We start from the raw sequence: 21,767 nt of genomic DNA, 5'->3' as shown, positions 1-21,767 counted from the left end.
CAGATTCGGTTGAGGCTTTCTTCTGGGACAACGCCTGCAAACTGACTTGCTGCTTTGTGCGTTGTATGGTCTGAGCACTGACAAGCTGACCATCTATTTCTGTAACCTTTAAAGCAATGCTGGCAGCACTCACGCATCTGTTTTTTGAAGCCAGGTTCTGCATCTGACGCACAGAACGAGTGCTCAACTTCATTGATCAACCCTTACAAGGCCTTGGAAAACCTCTGTATGACCCTGACCACTGTAGTCTAATTCGGTTTCAGGGTGTTACTGAACCTCTATTAGCCTTGGCCATCTTTGTGGAGAGCAACAATGCAAATTCTCAAATCCTCAGACAGTTCTTTGCTGTGAGGTGCCATGTTTAACACCCAGTGCTCAGTATAAGAGAATTGGGTCACACTTTATAGGTGGCCTTAACTATTATGTACTTTCATCAAAAATAAGTACAATGTACTTAATGTGGTCATATTGCATTGCAAAACACTTTTGCTTCTATTAAGGTGGGATATGGGTAAGGTTAGGGACGGGTTTGGTGGTAAGGGTAGGTTTAAGGGTGGGTTAGGGTGTAAGGGTTAGTTCAACAGTGGTAATTACAGAAATTAATTACAAATGTAATTACATATAGGTTTTTAAAAATATATAAATACAATGTAAAAACATGTATGTACACAATAAGTACATTATGATTAATTTAAATGTAAGTACACAGTAGTTAAGGCCACCTAATGTAAAGTGGGACCGAGAATTGTACTTAAAGCACCTTATTTCAACTGCTTTTAATAGATACACAACTGCATGGTCCTGTCAAGCAGACAAAAACATGAACATGATGAATAGGACATGTGGCTTTGCATGGTTAAACAACATAATGCCGTTATCACTTAGGGTGTAGTCACTTTTGTTGCCAGCTTTTTTGACGATAACGGCTGTACGTTGAGTTATTTTCAGAGGACAGTAAATCTATACAGCTATACAAGGTGCACATTGCCTACTCTAAAATATATCCAAGTTTCATTTCTATAGTAGTGTCCCTTGAGAATATATACTAAAATGGTTGCTGAAATGTGAGGGATGTACTTCTGTTTTTTAGATTCTAAAGTCTTAATTGTATTTTAAGACTATTTTGTTCCCTTCCATAAAAATAAGTGACTTAAAACAGCAATGTTGAATAGGGGTTGAATAATTATGAAATAGCTGTGTTATTAAAAAAGCCTATAATTCAAATAGTCACATTATATATGGACATTATCACTTTTAATATGCCAGTAAACTATTGCAGATGCAATTTTTTATAAAGTCCTGGATCTTTAGAAAAGCTTGTAATTGTAAAGTACTACAGTCTCTGGGTGGTTGAATAATTTCTATTGCAACTGTACATAGAATTCAATGGTCACCAAAACATTTTTCAAGAGTCATACAGGTTTGAATCCACATTAATGGGGAATTTGCAGAAATCTTATTTTTGGTTAAATTACCACTTTAAAATACTCCATCTGCAAGGGGTTCACAACACCAAAAAAATGACAGTGTACACTTGAACGGCCACATCAGGTGCAATGTAATGATGTAAAGAACAGCACACACAGCAGGTCACGGTAAATGTCAGACTCCGAGGCATGTGCTGATCACTGCAGCCCACTGCAACCCTAAAGTTCTATATTACAGACCCGTGTATAGCACTTTTAGAATCTTATTTTATACGTATAAGAAATATTGATAGATTTAGTCTGACAACACTTTGTAATGTAACACATTTGAGCCAAATAGTTACAGAGGAACCTGTGAATGTTACAGCAAAGTTGTGGACTGGCTAATAGAAATGGGGAAAAAAGAATAATTAACAGACATAGTTGGTGGAGAAAGAAATGTATAAGATTTCATTTGGATCCTAAGCTTTTCTAACTAAAAATATGTCTCATTTCATAGCTATTTCTAAGGTTGTCCAACTACCCAAATATAATTTGGAGGTAGTGGGAAGGGGAGAAGCGAACTGACCCCTGCCAATGACATTCACCCTGTGAGGTGGTCCTAAGTGTTGCTAAAAACAGCGTCTGAAAAAAGAAAGCAGACAGACCTTTTCTCTGTGTCGCACAGATGTTATTTTTCTGGCAGCACAGTGTGCTAATGGTTTCCCCAAAATGGGTACCGTAAATAAGATGATGAGGCCACTGTTTTCTCACTAGATGTCTATCCAGTAAAACTGTACTTGATCTTTCAATTTCAATACAGAAATAATCCACCAACTTTTCACTAAAAAGCAGCACGGTCTGGAAACTATGTAAAGCAGGTGTTTACACGCCCTTCATTCTTTTGTTTGGTTTTGCTTTCTTGAACAACCGAGTGAGCAAGTTCCTGTTTTTACTGACTATCCACTGTGAATTAGACATGCAGGTGTTTAACTGCTGAGCGCTGAGTTGCTGACTCTAAACTTATATGCATAACAGGCGATTTTGAGGTTTGTCACATCATTAGGTGCAATGGTCATGTAAAAAACAAGAACAAAATACTGCCTAAAGAAATGGTTGTCGCCTGTTGATAAAAACAAGACATGAAAAAGACATTAAAGTTTTTTTTTTTGACACTTTTTTGTTTTGGAATAAGACATAATTTAACCAAATATTAAATCTGTATCAAAGCTTTAAAAATTTGTTTTTTTCTTTTCTTTATTTTAAGGGTCATGTCTGTCTTTTGTCTATGTAATATAAGTCTTGTAAATGTGAGTGAACCTGCTGTAACGCAGGACAAATTTCAGACGTTGTCTGACAATAAAGTTGTATTATATCATATCGAATCATATTTTTGGTGAGGAAATTTATATTAATGTTATAAAATGTAGTGGTAATGAACATTTGTAACTTAATGAATTTGGTTTATTTGATTTACACTACTCAAAAGTTTGGGATCAGTAAGATTTTTTATGTTTTTTAAAAATGTGTCTTATACTCATCAAAGTTCCATTTATTTGATTTAAAAAAAGGGTAATATTATAAAATTTATATTATAAAATATATATATACTTTAAAATATAATTTATTTCTGTGATGCAAAGCTGAATTTTCATCAGCCATTACTCCAGTCTTCAGTGTCACATGATCCTTCAGAAATCATTAATATACTGATTTATTAATTTTATTATCAATGTTGGAAACAGTTGTGCTGCTTAATACTTTTTTGGAACATGTGATACTTTTTGTCAGGATTCTTTGATGAATGAAAAGTTAAAAAGTTAACAAAATAAGTCTTTACTATCACTTTTTATCAATTTAACACATAATTGCTGAAAGAGAGAAAGAAAGAAAAACTTTACTGACCCCAAACTTTGAACGAGGTGTTTATTGTTACAAAAGTTTTCTATTTTAAATAAATGCTGTTCTTTTTAACCTTTTATTTATCAAAGACTCCTATATCACAGGTTACAAAAAAATGTAAGCAACACAACTGTTTCCAAAACTGATAATAAATCAGCATAATAGAAGGAACGCGACACTGAAGACTGAAGTAATGATGCTGAAAATTCAGCTTTGCATCACAGGAATAAATTATATTTCAAAGTATAGTAAAATAGAAAACCACTATTTTAAATTGCATTACAATATTACAATTTTGTCTGTATTTTTCATCAAATAAACACCTTGGTGAGCAGAAATGTCTGCTTTAAAAAGCATTAAAAATTGTATTGACCTCAAACTTTCGAGTGGCAGTGAACATTTATTTAGCTGGCAAAGCAGGGTGACACAGGCTTGTCAGAGACATATGAGAGCAATTATGTGAAACTACTCATATGACATTATTGCATTAATAAAGACATAAAACATATTTGATTAGAATGTGGGAAAATTTCTAAAATTCTAATAATAATTATTATTTTATGTGATTAGCTGTGTCTTCATTAATGTATTAGTCTACTAATAACAAATAACACAAACACATGTACGTTCAAGGGTCTTTACTGGATATATCGGTCGATATACACTACCAGTCAAAAGTTTTTGAACAGTATGATTTTTAAAGATGTCTCTTCTGCTCACCAAGCCTGCCTTTATTTGATCCAAAGCACAGCAAAAACTGTTACATTTTTTAATAATTTTACTATTTAAAATAGCTGTTTTCTGTTTGAATTTATTTTAAAATGTAATTTATTCCTGTGATTTCAAAGCTGATTCATTACTCCAGTTACATGATCCTTCAGAAATTAGTCTAATATTCTGATTTGCTGCTTATAAAACATTTATTACTATTTTTATGTTGAAAACAGCTGAGTACAATTTCTTCAGGCTTCATTGATTCATTGATTCAGAAAAACAGCATTTATCTAAAATAGAAATCTTTTGTTACATTATAAATGGCTTTATCATCACTTTTGAGCAATTTAAAGCTTGCTAAATAAAAGTATTAATTTCTATAATTTCAATAAATCCTGAAAAAAAGTACTCAATTGTTTTTACATATTATTGATAATAGAATAAAAAATGTTACTTGAACAGCAACTGTGACACTGAAGACTGGAGTAATAATGCTGAAAATGTAGCTTTGATCACAGGAATAAATTACATTTTAAGATATATTCAAATAGAAAGCAGTTATTTTAAATAGTAAAATATTTCACAATATTACTGATTTGCTGTATTTTGACAGTTTTCAAATAAATGCAAGCTTGGTGAGCATTCACTAAAAAAAAACAAACAAAAAAAAAACATTAAAAATCATACTGTTCAAAAACTTTTGACCCATAGTGTATCTGTCTTTATTAAACAGGCATGTTATATGTTTATTTTTGACTTTTTTTAATGACCAATTCATGCAGAAATCCAGGTAAATCTAAAGCATTGGCATACCTTCTGCCGCTCTACACACACACACACACACACACATACACACACACACACACAGGTTATTCCACATTTCCCATCAGATTAGTTTAATGTGAACATCGGCGTTAAAAACCTCATTAGCCCTGTACAAACCCTCACTTTGACGAGACACCTTTACAATGATTCCCTATTACTGTTTGCTTTATCTCCTATGATGTTCTTTACTTAATATAAAGTACCCTTGCTCAGATAATTGACACGTTCACTTATCTCCATTAATAAAAAGTCAATTAGCTTGCCAAGGAATTGGGCTTATCCGCTGTAATAGAGGCCTAATGAACTGCCCTCGATTCAAGGCCTCAACTCACCCTATCTTCCAGCACATTTTCTCACACAATAGCACATGGGCAGATACAGGACCTAAAACAGCTTTTATGTTCAGTATCTGCCTTTCAACCTTCAATTAGAAATGTTCCAGACAGAAGCTCAGAATAAGTCAAGAGGTTAGTCAGACATGAAGTCATGGCACTGAATACAACAGCGATAACAGGCAGACTTCAAATATGTGTGTCGCCTGACCACACTTTTAACAGCAAGTAGTCAATAATAAATGACAAATCTGAATCAATAAATGTCTATAGTGGCATACTCATTTTTTTTACCGCCAACTGTCTGGAGAAACACTTTTATTCAGACTTAAGGCTGAATTTGCCACTTTCTGGCTGAATAAATACTGCAATCAGCTTTGAACAGGTCCTTGAACAGAATGTAGCATACAACAATTCGCTGTAAAAAATTTCCATCCAGAAAATACATACTCAGTGTCAAAAGGTATCGGCTGGCTAACATTAAACAACCGAGGTAAACATTCCAGCTGTCAGTTGTTCGAACTAAACCATAAGAAACACTAATACCTGACAAACAAATAAAAAAAACAACAAAACATGTTTGTCACTCTCAGTCTTGTTCAGCCATGACTGTTTGTTTTGATGTCGCTTAGCCTTGAGTTCACATTCTCATAAGCAGCTGCAAGCTGGCAGTAATACACAGAAGCATAAAGGAGATATTACACAACGCATCCACTTCCTGTGGCAAATATTGGATAATATAACTCTGATACTGTTTTTCAAGCACCTTGTTTAGGTAGAGACACCCTAAAATTTGCAGAAGTGTGAACCGCAATGCCCATGGGAGCACTTCTAGCGTGACACAAGCCTGTGCACAAACTCTTCCTCTGTGCTCTCAGAGCTCTGCGTAACTGTAAGATTATTAAAAGTTTTTGCTAAAAAAAAAAAATAATTTCAATGAACTAGTGCAGAATTAAAAGAATGTCAGCAAAAAATGGGAAAATGTGCTGTACTGGAATGAAATATTGCCTACAATGATACTCATTAATTATTGTTTCATATTAATAGTAATAGAACCGATTCTGTTATTCTGAAACTACATCAAAAGGTACAGGGAATGTTCCTCCTCACTAAACGGAAAGCTTGAAATAATGAAATGATATTCGAAAGCTGCTAAATGTAAAATATATCAGCTTTCCCTCTGCACTTTGCGGACATATTCTTACATGTGTATTAAAGTACTTCTATGAATGACTGTTTTTTACTCGTGGTGAACATTTATAATCTTTAAAACTGCCACCACAAAGAATGCAAATGAGTTTTGTAAACAGTCCCGTGTGGGTCTGATTTATAAATAAATTACCCATAGTTTTTCTCCATCATTAACTGAAAAACAGGTGGTCCGATAGGGACTTTTGTGTGAGAGAGAGACACTTGCGCTGCGGCTGCGATTAGTTTCAATGAGCTCAGAAGGTTCCTATCAGTTTTTTAGAAATCATACACAAATAGATGGAACATTTCCTATGCCAATGCACATAAAAATGCAGTTTGCTTTTACTCAGTTGCACAATATGTTAATATTTATGTTTATACATTACAGTGCCAAAAGTATTCATACCCCTTCATTTTTTTTTCACATTTTCTTGCTGAAGCCTTATGTTAAACTGTTTTAAATTACTTTTCCACATCAATCTACAGTCCATACACTATCAAGACAAAGCAAAAACAGAATTGTCACAACTTCGTAAATATATATATAAAAAAAAAATAAAAACTGAAATTAAGTACATTGCATAAGTATTCATACCCAAACTCAGTACGTAGCTTAAGCACCTTTACAGCCTCAAGTCTTTTTGGGTATGATGCGACAAGCTTTGCACATCAGCATTTGGCAATTATCTGCCATTCTTCCCCTCACTTCTTCACCTCTCAAGCTCTGTCAGGTTGGATGGGGTCTGGCAGACATTTTCAGGTTTCTTCAGAAATGTTTGATTAGGTTCAAGCCCAGGCTCTGGCTGGACCACTCAAAGACATTTACAAAGTGGTCTATAAGCCACTCTTGCTGTGTGTTTAGGGTCATTGTCCTGTTGGAACGTGGACCTTCTGCCCAGTCTGAGGTTCTAAATGCTCTGGACTGGATTTTCATTAAGGCTATCTCAATATTTTGCTATGTTGAGCTTTTCTTCTACTCTGACAAGTCCCTCAGTCCCTGCCGCTGAAAAAAACAGCCCCACAGCATGAGGCTGCTACCAGCACATTTTACTTTTGAAATGGTACTCTGTAGGTGATGAGCAGTGCCTGGTTTCCTCCAAACGTGATGCTTGGAATTGAGGTTCATCAGACCAGAAAATCTTGTTTCTCACAGTCTGAGGGTGCTTTAGGTGCTTTTTTGCAAATTCCAAGTGTGTTTTCATGTATCTTCACTGAGGAAAGGATTGAGTCTTGCCACACTGCCAAAAAGCCTTCTGTAGGTTTCTCCTATCTCCACATATGATCATGGAGCTCAACTAGAATGACCATCAGCTTCTTGGTCACCAGAAGCCCTTCTCCATCAGTTGCTCAGTTTGGCCAGGAGGCCAGCTCTAGGAAGAGTCCTGGTTGTTTCAAACTGCTTCCATTAAGGGTTACGGAGACTACATGCTTCTGTGAACCTTCAATGCAGCAGTATTTTTTTCTTTCTCAGGACTGTGGCTTGATGCAATCCTTTTTCTAAGTCCTGCAGGCAGTTTTTTTTTTACCTCAAGGCTTGGTTTTTGCTCTGATATGCATTTTCAGCTGTTAGACCTTTTTATTAAGATGTTTGTCTTTCCAAATCATACCAATTCAATTGAATTTGCCACAGGTTACCTTGTCATAACATCTACAAGCAATATGAAAGCTCCTGCGCTACATTTCAACTGTCCCAGATAAGGGTATGAATACTTATGCAATGGAATCATTTCAGTTTTTTATTTTTAATAAATTTGCAAAGATGTTAAAACCTGTTTGCTTTGCCATTATGGTGTATGGAGTGTAGAACGATGTGGGGGGAAAAGTAATTTAAAGCAGTTTAACATAAGGCACAACAAAATGTGAATAAAAAGAATGGGTGCGAATGCTTGATGTGTACAGCAAACCCACATCACAACAAATATGCACATTGGTTGTTGCATTTCTCTTCGATGAACTAAAAATGGGACAAAGTGAGCGCAGATAACTTACTCTTGCTCAGAGCTGCTTGTTTGAATGGGACAGACGTGTGAGAACTCCCTCCAATAATCTCATCACTGCTGTTCATCTGAAACAAAGGCAGGTCTCTGTCGCTCCCACACCATCAAAGAGCAGCAGGATTACAGCATAAAATAAGCCCTCAAGGTCCTCTATCTTTCTTATTTTCAGTGAAATGTTTAAAAATAGAATAACTTAATTAATACAATTTTCACCATAGAGATTAAGTTAAATTCACATTTCTAATCAGAAAGCTTTTTAGGGGTCCAGAAAGCCCACGCTGTAACCATGGAAACCCCTATCTGACAGAGCCGCTATCAGCCAATTAATGCAAGAAAAGAGCACTTTTATTGCAGAAACAAATTCCTAATAATACTCTTTAAAAAAAAAAAAAATTAAAAATAACAAATGGCCAAAGGCAATGCCGTTAGCTAAAACTTGGTTGATGTCCAGAGAGTATAAAAATGGCTGTCTGGGTAGACACTGCAAAGAAATCACACTAATACATTTGAGCATTTATGTGGTTTCACCCATATTTACGTAATGCCCAAGGGCCATGTGTCTGTAATCAGTAATCAATAACTCATGCAACTCTGCACATATGCTTGTAAATATGAGCTTCACAGCTTGTTGGGTTTATTTGTCCGGCCGGCTGCAACTTTTTAAACTTTATATAACAAACTATTGATAGAAAACATCAATGTACATGAATTTCATATTTAGGTTTTGATATATCTCAAATTCTCATATTGGCTTTTTAACGGATCTTCACATTCGCAAAACAACTCCTATATTTTCCTCCAAACTACAAAAAGTAAATTCCCCATTCCCAAACATAGCAAAACATAGCAAAATGTATAATAGTAGTAAATTATAAAATAAGTAAAACTTTCTGTAAAAAATGTAAAAGCCTTTACTGTCAGTTTATTGTAAATATATCTTTGTTTTTTTGTTGTTGTTGTTTTTTAACATTCCCATATTTAACATTTGCTATAAAAATGAAGAGTATGTGCATGGGAAATTTTCGCAATAGTTATTTTTGCTAGAAATTTAAAAAATAATATTAATAATACAAAGAATGCATTATATTGACAGTAAAGTGAGTGACAATAAAGGCTTGTATGCTTTTTACATTATTACTTAAAAAAATATTTGAAATTAATGCTGTTGCTTTTGATCTATTCATCAAAGAATCCTGGATATCATCATAGTTTCCACAATAATAATAAGAAGAACAACCGGTTTTAACATTGATAATAGTAATAATAATTTGTTTATTGAGCAATATCAGCTTATTAAAATGATTTTTGAAAGATTATGTTACACTAAAGACTGGTGTAATGACGGTCAAAATTCAGCTTTGCCATAACAGAAATAAATTAGAATTGAGATGTCCTACAAGATGGCTGAGCTCGATCGGGTTCCGGGTCATAGGATGGAGGACGGAGGAGCGAGGAAACGAGGAGGGACATTGAAAAAAACCCATTGAGTTAGAGAGACAGAACTGCGATTTTTTGGTATTTAGTGACAATAAAATACTTTATTGGCATTGTTTATAAAATAATGTATACACGTATACGTAATATACATATGTAGTTGTATAAGTGTTGTTTTTAAAAGATAAAATCCGCTAATATTTGAGGATTAATGTGGTCAGCTATCCTCACCTGCCTTGTTAACATATTTTAGGCTGAAGTTACCATGGTAAAAGTCCGTGTTTGCTATATAAACGACATTGTGGTCTGTTACTAAGGTAACTTCAGCCTCTCTATATAAATATAATTATATAAATATGATATAAATATATATGTGTGTGTGTGTGTGTGTGTGTGTGTGTGTGTGTGTGTGTGTGTGTGTGTGTGTGTGTGTGTGTGTGTGTGTGTGTGTGTGTGTGTGTGTGTTCTTACAACTTTTACGTTAGTCAAGTTCAATCACATCTTAATGTTCATTGTCGTTTTACCGATCTCATGGTAAATGTTAAGTTTATTATCTTACAAGTATATATATTTTAAGATTGAGTGAAAATTAATCTTGTTTAATGTTTTTAATCTTGTGCACCCCTCAATTATTAATATCTAAAATATATATTTGTAGTATATTTTAATTGAAAACAACTTAAAACATTTTTATACATTTAACCATATTTTTTATGCACGTTGACTTTTGTTATGCACTCATTTACAGCAATCAATTTGGACATTTATAATAAACTATAAAGAATGTTGTCCTTGAACAGTCTCCACTACAGTTTGCTGTGCTCCAGTCACATAGAGCAGAGTGAATTCCCTACTGATCTAGAGAGGAGAAAAGATGAAAGATGCATCAAGTTTTGTTCAATTCACATTTATTTGTATGGCACTTTTTAGTATACACATTGTTTCTAGCAGCTTTACAGAAAATGAATGTACCTACATTACAAATAAGAGTTCTGTTAACAAGTGTATCGGTTTTAAATTATGTTAATATGGCAGAAATTTTCTGAAATTAAGCTATACAAATCATGCAGTTAATTAACGTCATGTAATCAGAAACAATGAACAAATTAAAGCATGATGTGATCATGATGATTACAATGCAAGGAAATTTTTATCAGTTTTGTATGTTTATTTAGAGTCTGCTTCAACTGAAGTCCTCTCAAGGGTTGGCGTCATCTCTTCACAGGTGCTGGTCATCTGAAGTCTTCATAGAAAAACTGGATATAGTCAGCAGGAGCAATCTATAGATTACATTAACAAATTGTGATGTAATCATACTTGGGAACTGGCACGTGAGGAGGCAAGGATCGAGGAGTGAGGAGGCTTCCTGAGGAGTCTTGAACGAGGATACACAGGTGTATCCTATGCGGAAGTGTTTTATCGACTAAACGTGACGCACTCCTCCCCCTTCAGATGTGTCATAATAATTTACAATTATATTTTACCTTTGCAGTGTAAATAATGTCATATATTTAAACAGGGCATCTTGCTTTGTTAATAATTATTATGAATGCCTTAAATAACAAACTTTAACAACATATGGGCAGATCTCTTTAGCGCAGCTGATGACGCTTTGAAGTGACGCTTGAGTGGTCAAGAATATTCCAATGTTCCTCCTTTGATTCCTCTATCCTCATTTCCTTTCCTTAAATCCTTCCCTCGTATCCTAAGGGGTGGAGCTAAAACGCGGGGAAAGGAAGCAAGGAAAGGAAACGAGGATGCAAAAATAAGAAATGAAAAGCACCCAATGTATTCCGCTGTGAACTTCCTTGAACTATTTGAGGCTTCGTGAATCACGTGACGATCGAGCGTGTTGTCTTGACAGGAGTTCCGTCCAATCAGCAGCGACTACGCCGGTCACACAAAATACCTACCCTTTCCGTTTTGACTGATTTGTCTGTGTTTTCTGACTTGTCGTTTTGTTTTCTTGTTTGTCGTTGTGATTTCCGACTTGCTATTTTGTTTCCGGAGTTGTTATTGTGTTTTATGGTTTGCCGTTTTGTTTTTAGATTTGATATTGTGTTTTCTAATTTGTAATTTTGATTCTGGATTTGTTATTTGGTTTTCAGATTTGTTTTTTGTGTTGCGATAAAAGAAAAGAAAAGAAAAGAAAAGAAAAGAAAAGAAAAGAAAAGAAAAGAAAAGAAAAGAAAAGAAAAGAAAAGAAAAGAAGAAAAGAAAAGAAAAGAAAAGAAAAAAAAAAGAAAAAAAAATTAAATTAAATTAAATTAAATTAAACAAAAAAGTTCAAATAAAATAAAATAAAAATCATACCATACATTTTGAAGACTTTTGAAGAGTGGCCGACAGTACCTGCCACTAAAACCGGACGTCAACGTCGCTCGGAGGGGAAGAAAACATATATATATAGTAAAAACGTATATAAACTTATAACAAATATATACCAATTTTTATATAAGTCTACTTACTGTCTATTACTGTGTACTATACCAGGGGTTCCCAACCTTTTTTACTCCGGGGCCCCCCTCCTTCTCCGGTCAATTTTGCAAGGCCCTATGCCTGACATGTCCTTTTATACTCTTCTTCCACATTAAAGAGAAAAGTATTTATTTTTAAACCTTTTATATTAACCAAAACATTTGTTTTGCTTTGTTCTTCTACTGCAGTTATAAAAAAAACTCAAAATTCTAACAAACTTTAAATTAAAACTTCAAATATACCTTATAATCTTTAAAGAAACCCTCTGCTCAATTCTAACTTTTTAAAATTTTATATATATATGAATTCTTGTGACATTCTTTACAACTTCAGAGTACTTTTTCTCAAATACCAAAGATACCAAAAGACCACTAAACCTATCCCTTTGAACTTGACTGACTGAATACCATTTGTATCCATTAAAAAATTAATACACGAATTCGAAAAATACAGCAAATAAATACTAAATCTTCGATGTGAACGTTCGACGAAGACGGGATCAGTGAACTCTTGTCAGTGCGCGCCTGATGCTCATAAACACCAAGCCTCACTCCTCTTATGGGTGAGCATCCATTATACACTCACAATAATTTGGACAACTAGGCAACTTTGTTTTGAAATTTCACGCAAATACGATAGGGATCAGAGCCCCGAGAGCAAGAGAGCGAGAGAGCGCGCGAGCGCGCATAGTTTGTGAATCAATAGCGGACTTATGCGTGTCTAACGTACGACTCTGATTTACACGAGTGTTTTACATTAGGCACGCGCAAGTTCGTTATTATTACACTAATCGTCTTTACCTTTAAATTAACACGACGGTTTGCTTCATGCGTGCAGCCGAGAGACGTAACATTAGTTTGCGTACAGCGTTTGGAAGTTTTGAGCTGTCATTCAGTCTGTATTGAGCAAAAGAAACTTAAAATAAAAGAAAAGAAAAAATTTAAATTAAATTAAATTAAATTAAATTAAATTAAATTGAACAAAACAAAACAAAACAAAACAAAACAAAACAAAGCAAAGCAAAGCAAAGCAAAGCAAAGCAAAGCAAAGCAAAACAAAACAAAGCAAAACAAAAAAAGTTCAAATAAAATAATATAAAAATCATACCAGACCTTAAAATTTTAAGAGACTTATAAGAGACTTATAAAATAAAATTAAATAATATAATAAAATTAAATTAAAGTTCAAGTAAAATAAAATTTTGAACAGTAGTGTATATTATATTATGAGCATTTTGAGCATTTTTGTAGCTTTAGTGACCATAAGAGACTTATACATAAGAGGCTTTTTACTCACTATTTCCTCTGTTTCTTTGTTGTCCTCACATGTAAATAGCATACAAGCAGTTCTGCCTACAACTGCTGCACTAATGGTAATAAAAATACAGCAATAATTCGGTACCACATTATGTAGCTAAATAACAGTATTTTTATGTAAGGGACAATTACTAATAATGACATTCAAACAAACTCAAGCACATACATCATAATCAGTCTCATTTTCCAGGAATATGATCAGAGACAGGGACAATGAGAGGAGCATTAAAAGCCTGAGCAGCGGAGCAAGAGAAAGATGCCGGGGGAGGGAGCTGGCACAGCGGATGGACACATTCTTGGCACCTGTCACCCATCAGGGGCTTAACAGTGACACTGGGGCCATGTTGCTCTAATGGAATGTGCCACCCAAGACCTCCAGTGAATGTGAACATCACATGCAACTGAACACCTGGACGGAGGCCAACAATGAGTCCCTATACACTCAACCCCTGCGGCCCCACGCATGCACGTCGCCAACATGGACCTTCTCACATATAGCACAGAGTTCTGATTAGACCATTGTGTGAGGCGATTACATATGAACACATTCACCGCCAACAGACTCTCTGAGGTAAATTATCATATTTTGGGTTTGGTGATTTATACTGAACTAAACAAACAGAGGACTGTCTAAATATAATCGTACAGTGTATTTTGGCCTTCAAGTGACACTTAAAAAATGTCTGAATGTCATATTGTAAAGTGCTACAATATATATATATATATATATATATATATATATATATATTTAAAAAATATAACATTTCTTAAATGATAAACTAAATAAAAAGCAGGAATTATTAGTTTACTAATTTGAACAGACAAAACATTTCTCAAACAGGATTTCTCTCCATATAGTGGACTTCTATGGTGCCTGCGAGTTTGAACTTCCAAAATGCAGTTTAAATGCAGCTTCAAAAGGCTCTTCCAGAGCAGATTATTTACTCACCACCTTGTCAAAATGCAGAGTTTTGTGATCTGGATCATTTGATTTATGAACTTGGATTAACTTCATATCTTTTGGGAGTTAAGGTAATACTACTTGTCTATATATTTTGTTGTTTTGTAGTGCTGGCAAACACATGTCAGTTATATTGAGGGATAATACACTGTCATGAAAGTTAAAGTAGAAATACAGCCAAAAGTCTGATTTCAATTTCAAGTGTATGTGCGTGTGTGTGTTACCAGATGTCTTTTTTACAGTGCTAAGATAGACCAAGCATATAAATGGTCACCAGTGGTGGACTTTCATGGTCAGATGGTCACCTGTCCTCCAAAATAAAATGTCATTGGCAAGACGACAGCTTCAAAGAGCCAGACGAGACTTTTTAGTATGATGCAAGGCAGACCAAGAGCCCTTGTGTCCTGCAGTCGTGGTCCAGTAACATCCTTATTTCAAGTGAGTTTTGCATCTTGAGTTTTCAGGTAAAAGCCGCATTTTAGTCTGTGCAATTCAATTCGCTTCACTATTTCTCTACATTTTTTGGCTCTCAAGTCGCTCATCGTTTCCCAGTTCTGATCCTCAAGTGGAAAAACACATTTTTTGCAAACCCATCCATGTGTTCTGACCACGGTCATATGCAAATATGTACAAATGCTAATAATTAAAAAGTCAAGGCTATAAATCTTACCAACTCCCTCGAGTGTTGCATCCCCGAGTTGTTTATAGGGGTTGAACTTGGGCTTGGGAGCCACAACAGGAGCAAACTTCTTAGGAGACTGTTGCTGGGATACAGAAATACTGGTGGTACCCATGGGTAAGCTGGTCTCCATTCGTGCACTCACATGACCTTGCTGGTCACCATCATTATGGCCACCCCACATCTTTCTGGAGTCAAGAAATCTAAAAAAAAAACAAAAACAAGACCGCATTATTATATTGCACTGAGATGTACAGGTCACATTGCACCCAGAGTGCCCACAATGTGTGAGGAATTGTAGCATTGTCTGAATTCCAGTGTTACATTCCTTCCATAAAAATATAGTTGTTTTTATGCATAACGTAGAGATGGGTGGATGAGCCATTGTGGTTCTTCTCATCAGGGACCAAACTCCCATCCCTAGAGCGCTGTGTAGTGTCGGCTTCTCTTGCTCTTTGTTCTTAGCTGTGGACTTAGCAAAGGAAACTGTGCATTTCAAACACCAGGCACTGAAGAACCAGGAGAAGTTCAGAGTACCATCAAATCTGATTATTACATCAGAAAATCTGAGTGTGCCTTATCATTTTGCGGTAAGTTCACCCAAAAAAGTGCAAATTGAAATGGCCTGTACACTACATTCCAAGTTAAACTTGAGAACCAAATCTGTAAACAAATCATTCAGACAGGTTGTGAACTATGCCAAGGAAAGTCTCAGTTTAACTTGAGCTTTGTATGGAGCTCTATAACACCCAAAAATTAAAATTACCCCATGATTTACTCACCCTCAAGCCATCCTAGTTGTATATGATTTTTTTTTTCTTTCAGACAAATACAATCAGAGTTATATAAAAAAAACGTCCTGGCTCTTCCGAGCTTTATAATAGCAGTGAATGGCTTTTGAGATAGAGTAGTCCAATAACGTGCATCCATCCATCATAAAAAGTACTACACATGCCTCCAGGGATTAATAAAGAAAAATATCCATATTTAAAACTTTATAAATCATAATCTCTAGCTTCCGCTAACTGTCGTATGTGCGTTAATAAGAAAGTGGTGTTTCAGCGGATGATGTAGGAAGTAGGCATAGGGCCTGTCCACACGGAGACGCGTTTCGCTGTATACGTATACATTTTTTATCGTATTGGCGTTTCATCCACACGGATCCGGCGTTTTAGGAGACTGAATCCGCTATTTTTTGAAACCGGGTCCCAAAGTGGATAAATCTGAAAACGACACCCTCGCGGTTTCGTGTGTACAGCCAATACGTATATTTTTTGAAACGATGATGTCATCACATCACGTGTCGGCTGCGTCACACGTAACAGCAACAACAATATTGGCGGACTACATGATTGCGTTCGTGTTGCTACTAAGCCTATTAGCTTTATTACAGCAAAATCTATTTGCTTCTATGCAACTGTTATGAGCAACAAGCGATAATGTTCGCATCTTCATCTTCTTCTTCTTAGTTCATATACAGCGCGCAAGGTTATGCGCATGCTCAAAGTCTTCTTCTCCATGTATAGCGTATCTCTATGGCAGAATTACAGCACCCCACACTGGTCTGGCATATATACTACACCGTTTTCAGTGGTTTCGTGTTTACGGAATTTTTTTTTAGAACGAGGAAAAAAAATGATCGGATAGGTAACGCACCGGCTTCGTGTAGACGGAGCCATAGAGTAAGCTCTGGTAAGAATTAGCTACAGTAAGTCTTGTGAGAACCAAGTTTTGTTTACAGTAAAGAAAAAACAGTTTCTACTGGCTTATATCGAAATCTTCTAAAAAATTTTTTTGTACTTCTAATTTGTGTCTGGTGTTTTGTTTTGCTCTTTCCACTGCACTTTCATGTTTATATGTGATCCACTGGAACGCCACTCTCTCGTAAATATGCGTACGAAAGTTAGTGAAAGCTAGAGATGACGCTTTATAATGTTTTAAAAATGTATATTTTTCTTCTACAAATGCATCGATTCACTTTAGAAAGCCTTTATAAACCCCTAGTGGAGTACTTTTTATCTCTGTGTGGACGCACTTTATTAGACTTCAAAATCTCAACCCATTCACTGCCATTATTAAGCTTGGAAGAGCCAGAACATTGACAAAGAAATTATCAGTCTATAATTTTATTGGTAGGTTTATTTTAACAGTGGGAGACAGAATAACAACACAATCCTGAAAAACACATTTCAAAAGAGTTATTAATTGATTTGCATTTTATTATTTGTTTCTAAGTATTTGATCCCCTATCAATCAGCAAGATTTCTGGCTCCTGGGTGTCTTTTATACAGGTAACAAACTGAGATTAGGAGCACTCTCTTAAAGGGGGTGCTCCTAATCTCAGTTTGTTACCTGTATAAAAGACACCTGTCCACAGAAGCAATCAATAAATTAGATTCCAAACTCTCCACCATGGCTAAAACCAAAGAGATGTCCAAGGATGTCAGGGATAAGATTGTAGACCTACACAAGGCTGGAATGGGCCACAAGACCATCACAAAGCAGCTTGATGAGAAGGTGACAACAGTTGGTGCTATTATTCGGAAATGGAAGAAACACAAAATATCTGTCAGTCTCCCTCGGTCTGGGGCTCCCTGCATGATCTTACCTCATGGATTATCAATGATCATGAGAATGGTTAGGAATCAGCCCAGAACTACATGGGAGGATCTTGTCATTGATCTCAAGGCAGCTGGGACCATAGTCACCAAGAAAACAATTGGTAACACACTATGCTGTGAAGGACTGAAATCCTGCAGCACCCACAAGGTCCCCTACTTAAGAAAGCACATGTATAGGCCTGTCCAAAATTTGCCAGTGAACATCTGAATGATTCAGAGGAGAACTGGTTGAAAGTGTTATGGTCAGATGAGACCAAAATCAAGCTCTTTAGCATCAACTCGCGGTGTTTGGAGGAGGAGGAATGCTGCGTTTGACCACAAGAACACCATACCCACTGTCAAACATGGAAGTCGAAACATTGTTTTTCTGTTAAGGGGACAGGACTACTGCACCGCATCAAAGGGACAATGAACGGGGCCATGTACCATCAAATCTTGGATGAGAACCTCCTTCCCTCAGCCAGTGCTTTGAAAATGGGTCATTGATGGGTATTCCAGCATGACAATGACCCAAAATACACGGCCAAGGCAACAAAGGAGTGGCTCAAAAGCACATTAAGGTCATGGAGTGGCCTAGCCAGTCTTGAGACCTTAATACAATAGAAAATCTGTGGAGGGAGCTGAAGGTTCGAGTTGCCAAACGTCAGCCTCAAAACTTTAATTGGAGAGAATCTGCAAAGAGGAATGGGACAAAATTCCTCCTGAGGTGTGTGCAAACCTGGTGGCCAACTACAAGAAACGTCTGACCTCTGTGATTGCCAACAAGGGTTTTGCCAACAAGTACTAAGTCGTGTTTTGCGAAAGGGGTCAAATACTTATTTCACTCATTAAAATGCAAATCAATTCATAACTTTTTTGAAATGCTTTTTTCTGGATTTTTTTGTTATTATTCTGTCTCTCACTGTTCAAATAAACCTACCATTACAATTACACACTGATGATTTCTTTGTCAGTGGGCAAATGTACAAAATCACAGCTCTGATTGTATTCATCTGAAAGAAAATAATTTACACCAATGAGTGGTGAAACTTAGGATTTTATCTGAGTACAAAAACAAACTTAATGGCCATTCTTTGTTTGCCATTTTGTAGAAATGTATTTTGTCACGGCTGTTGTCACAATGTCAATAGTACTTGTAAATAAACAATGTGTACTCTATCTATGTTACCTGCACCCAGTTGTCCCCGTTTATTCATCAGCTTTGAAACTACAGATATATACTTCTGCATTTTTGTATCCCCACTCAAGGAGAATTGAATTGAACCTGGTGCATTATGGGTGTAATAGTTTTCCTATCTTTTTAGCTTTTGTTTGCTCTAGTACCAAAGTGATTTGTACACAGTTGAGGTCATAAGCGCAACTAAATTTCTCAGAGGAAAAGACTGCACAATTATGATCCATTTTTATGATACTTGCATGCTTGGTTTTTTGTCATTTTGAAACATGGCAGCCTCAGCTTCTATTATATTGTCAAGAGTGGACAGAACATTCTCTTAAAAATCTATTTATTTTTATAGAAGAAAAGTTATATGGGTTTAGATTGATATGGGTGAACTGTCCTTTTAAGAGTGTATATTTTCAAATATAAAGCCTCAGGACTTGGCATCCCGCAAAACCAAATATGGTGCTAATCATTCCTCGAGTTCTCTGGGATGTGCCAAGGTGTCAAATAAGAGTCTGTAATTTGATATAATCCTTTACTTCACATTCACCTTTCTATAGTTGGAAGCAAATAACCACCAGTTGCTACCCGTGTATCAATTTAAATCAAACCCTAATACATCATGCAATGAAGAACTCGGGGATGTACTAGTTGTGTCAAAGCTTAGAAAGCTGCCAGAGAACATGACAGCAGTTCAGCTTTCACTGACGTGGTGAAAGCTGTAGTAACAGCAACATTAACAACCTGACAATATTGATGACTTCTAATGTATTTATTGACAACTGTAGAAGCACATGTGTGCTAACCGCAGTGCCGCATCTCTAGCCAACTTATTAAAATAACTTATTTACTCTTATTTGTGTTCAACTTGTCTCTGAGCAAGACATATTTACATAACCAGTGTTGTTTACCTGCTTGGGCATTTAGCTGCAGGGCCGCTGCTGTCTATTTTGACTCTAAAAATTGCACCAACTCAACGATACATACTTGTACTTCACTACTTGGATTATTTGTATTACTCTGAAATGTGGAGATTATTCTAAAGCACACTGGTTCAAAGAATTATTCATAGTAAAAGTGACTCATGGCCTGTTATGAGCTGCAAGTGAGTGGCGATAATAAATAGTGCAATAAATAAAATCGTTTGCTATATTTGTTGAAAATGCAGCGGGATTTGATACAGGTGTTGAGGTGCAAATGACTGAACCCGTGCCGAGCAGGGATTAAAATAGCTCTGGTAGTTCAAAATAGTTTGATGTTAGCCTGTAATGCGAACTATCTGCAGAGTATAGCGTAATGAGATAACTAGAGAGTTGAGGTTAACTGAAGTGGTTCTTATGAACATGATATATATGGAATATGGTATATCAAGTCGCGACTGGCTGCCCTGATGGGCCTTAACAAAATTCTGATTATACTCAAGATGGATTTCCTTGAAAAACCCCTCAGGGTGCAATAAATAAAGAGAAGAATATTTTTATTTTTGGAAGAAATAGAAAATGTGTAGAAGAAATAGATGACAGGTCATCTTGATCACAAGTGGTACAAAATGTAAAAACAAAACTCACTGCTTAATAACCTTTATGGCTTAATAACCACAGCACTACAGAACCTCATCAATGTGTCAAGGTAAAAATAAAGGTTGACTCAAAAGAGTTATTTTAGAAAACTGACACTAAAACTGAAACTATTATTAAAAACACTTGAAGTAAAATAAACATTAACTGAAATAAAATAAAATATATTACAAAAAACATTTCTCATTTTAATTAAAAAAACTTGATGTACAAAAATATCTAAAACTTAAATAAAAATTATATATATTAAATTACTAAATAATAATTATATACTGTATATTAAGGGTCACCCAATTATGTGTTGTTCATTGCCCATGCCGATACAATTATTATATTAAGTAGACCAATATTTACAACCGATTACCGATAACCAATATTTTGAACCAATAAACAGTCAAACCAAAAATTATTCAGACATCGATATAATTTCTGATATTTATTTACTAGCAAAATAAAGTAAATTTTGACATATTATACCCAAATATCATTCATACAGTAGACTAGCAGTAAAATTGATGAATTTTTGGGACTAAAAGTTTTATTTGACACTTTGACCTGACCATGTTTTGTTACATTATATTTTTTATCAAAGTTATCTGACATTATCAAGATGGATTTGTTCTGACACAGTTTAACTCTTGAGTTCTTGTCATATTTTATTACCATTTTCTAAACTATAGCAAATAAGCTGTGATAATGTGAAGAAGTTTGAATGACTCTGAATAAATTTTAGTTTGACTGTTATTCATTTGTGATTATCAAGATTAATATGTTCTGACACTGTTTAACTTTAAGTTCTTGTCATATTTTAATACCATTTTCTAAACTATAGTGAACAAACTGTGATAGTGTGAGAAATGTTGAAGGTGTCTGAATACATTTTGGTTTGGCTGTATATATCTGGTATATAAAAAAAGAAAATTAATTTCACAATTAAGAACAACAAAGGCTTTGACAAAAACTTTCTTTAAATGCTTGTTAATTATTTTATCGGCAAAACCAGTTTTAAAAATGTCAGATACCTTTGTTTATTTATTTATATTAGTATATATACTAAAATATTTACTTATATATTTAACATTTAAAATTAAAAACTGAGTCAAAATATTAAAAACTTTACTAGTATATCAATGGTACTAAAATAACACTGCTTCACAAAAAACAATATTTCT

The 21,767-nt window shown here is 35.1% G+C and overlaps 1 protein-coding gene across 1 annotated transcript in view; it reads right to left on the bottom strand.

Moving 5' to 3' along the window:
* Positions 1 to 21,767, bottom strand: part of lpp (LIM domain containing preferred translocation partner in lipoma) — a 263,077-nt gene that overhangs the window by 161,090 nt on the left and 80,220 nt on the right. Inside the window, exon 3 of the mRNA XM_073851395.1 lies at positions 15,227 to 15,438. Within this exon, the coding sequence (XP_073707496.1) occupies positions 15,227 to 15,419 (193 nt within the window). The 5' untranslated portion in view covers positions 15,420 to 15,438. The remainder of the gene's footprint in view (positions 1 to 15,226; positions 15,439 to 21,767) is intronic.

The sequence above is a fragment of the Garra rufa genome, chromosome 12 (genome assembly GCF_049309525.1).
Source record: "Garra rufa chromosome 12, GarRuf1.0, whole genome shotgun sequence".
In the NCBI taxonomy this organism is placed as follows: Eukaryota; Metazoa; Chordata; class Actinopteri; order Cypriniformes; family Cyprinidae; genus Garra; species Garra rufa.
Note: the sequence above shows the minus strand (reverse complement) of the source record. Positions and strands in the feature narration are given on the sequence as shown.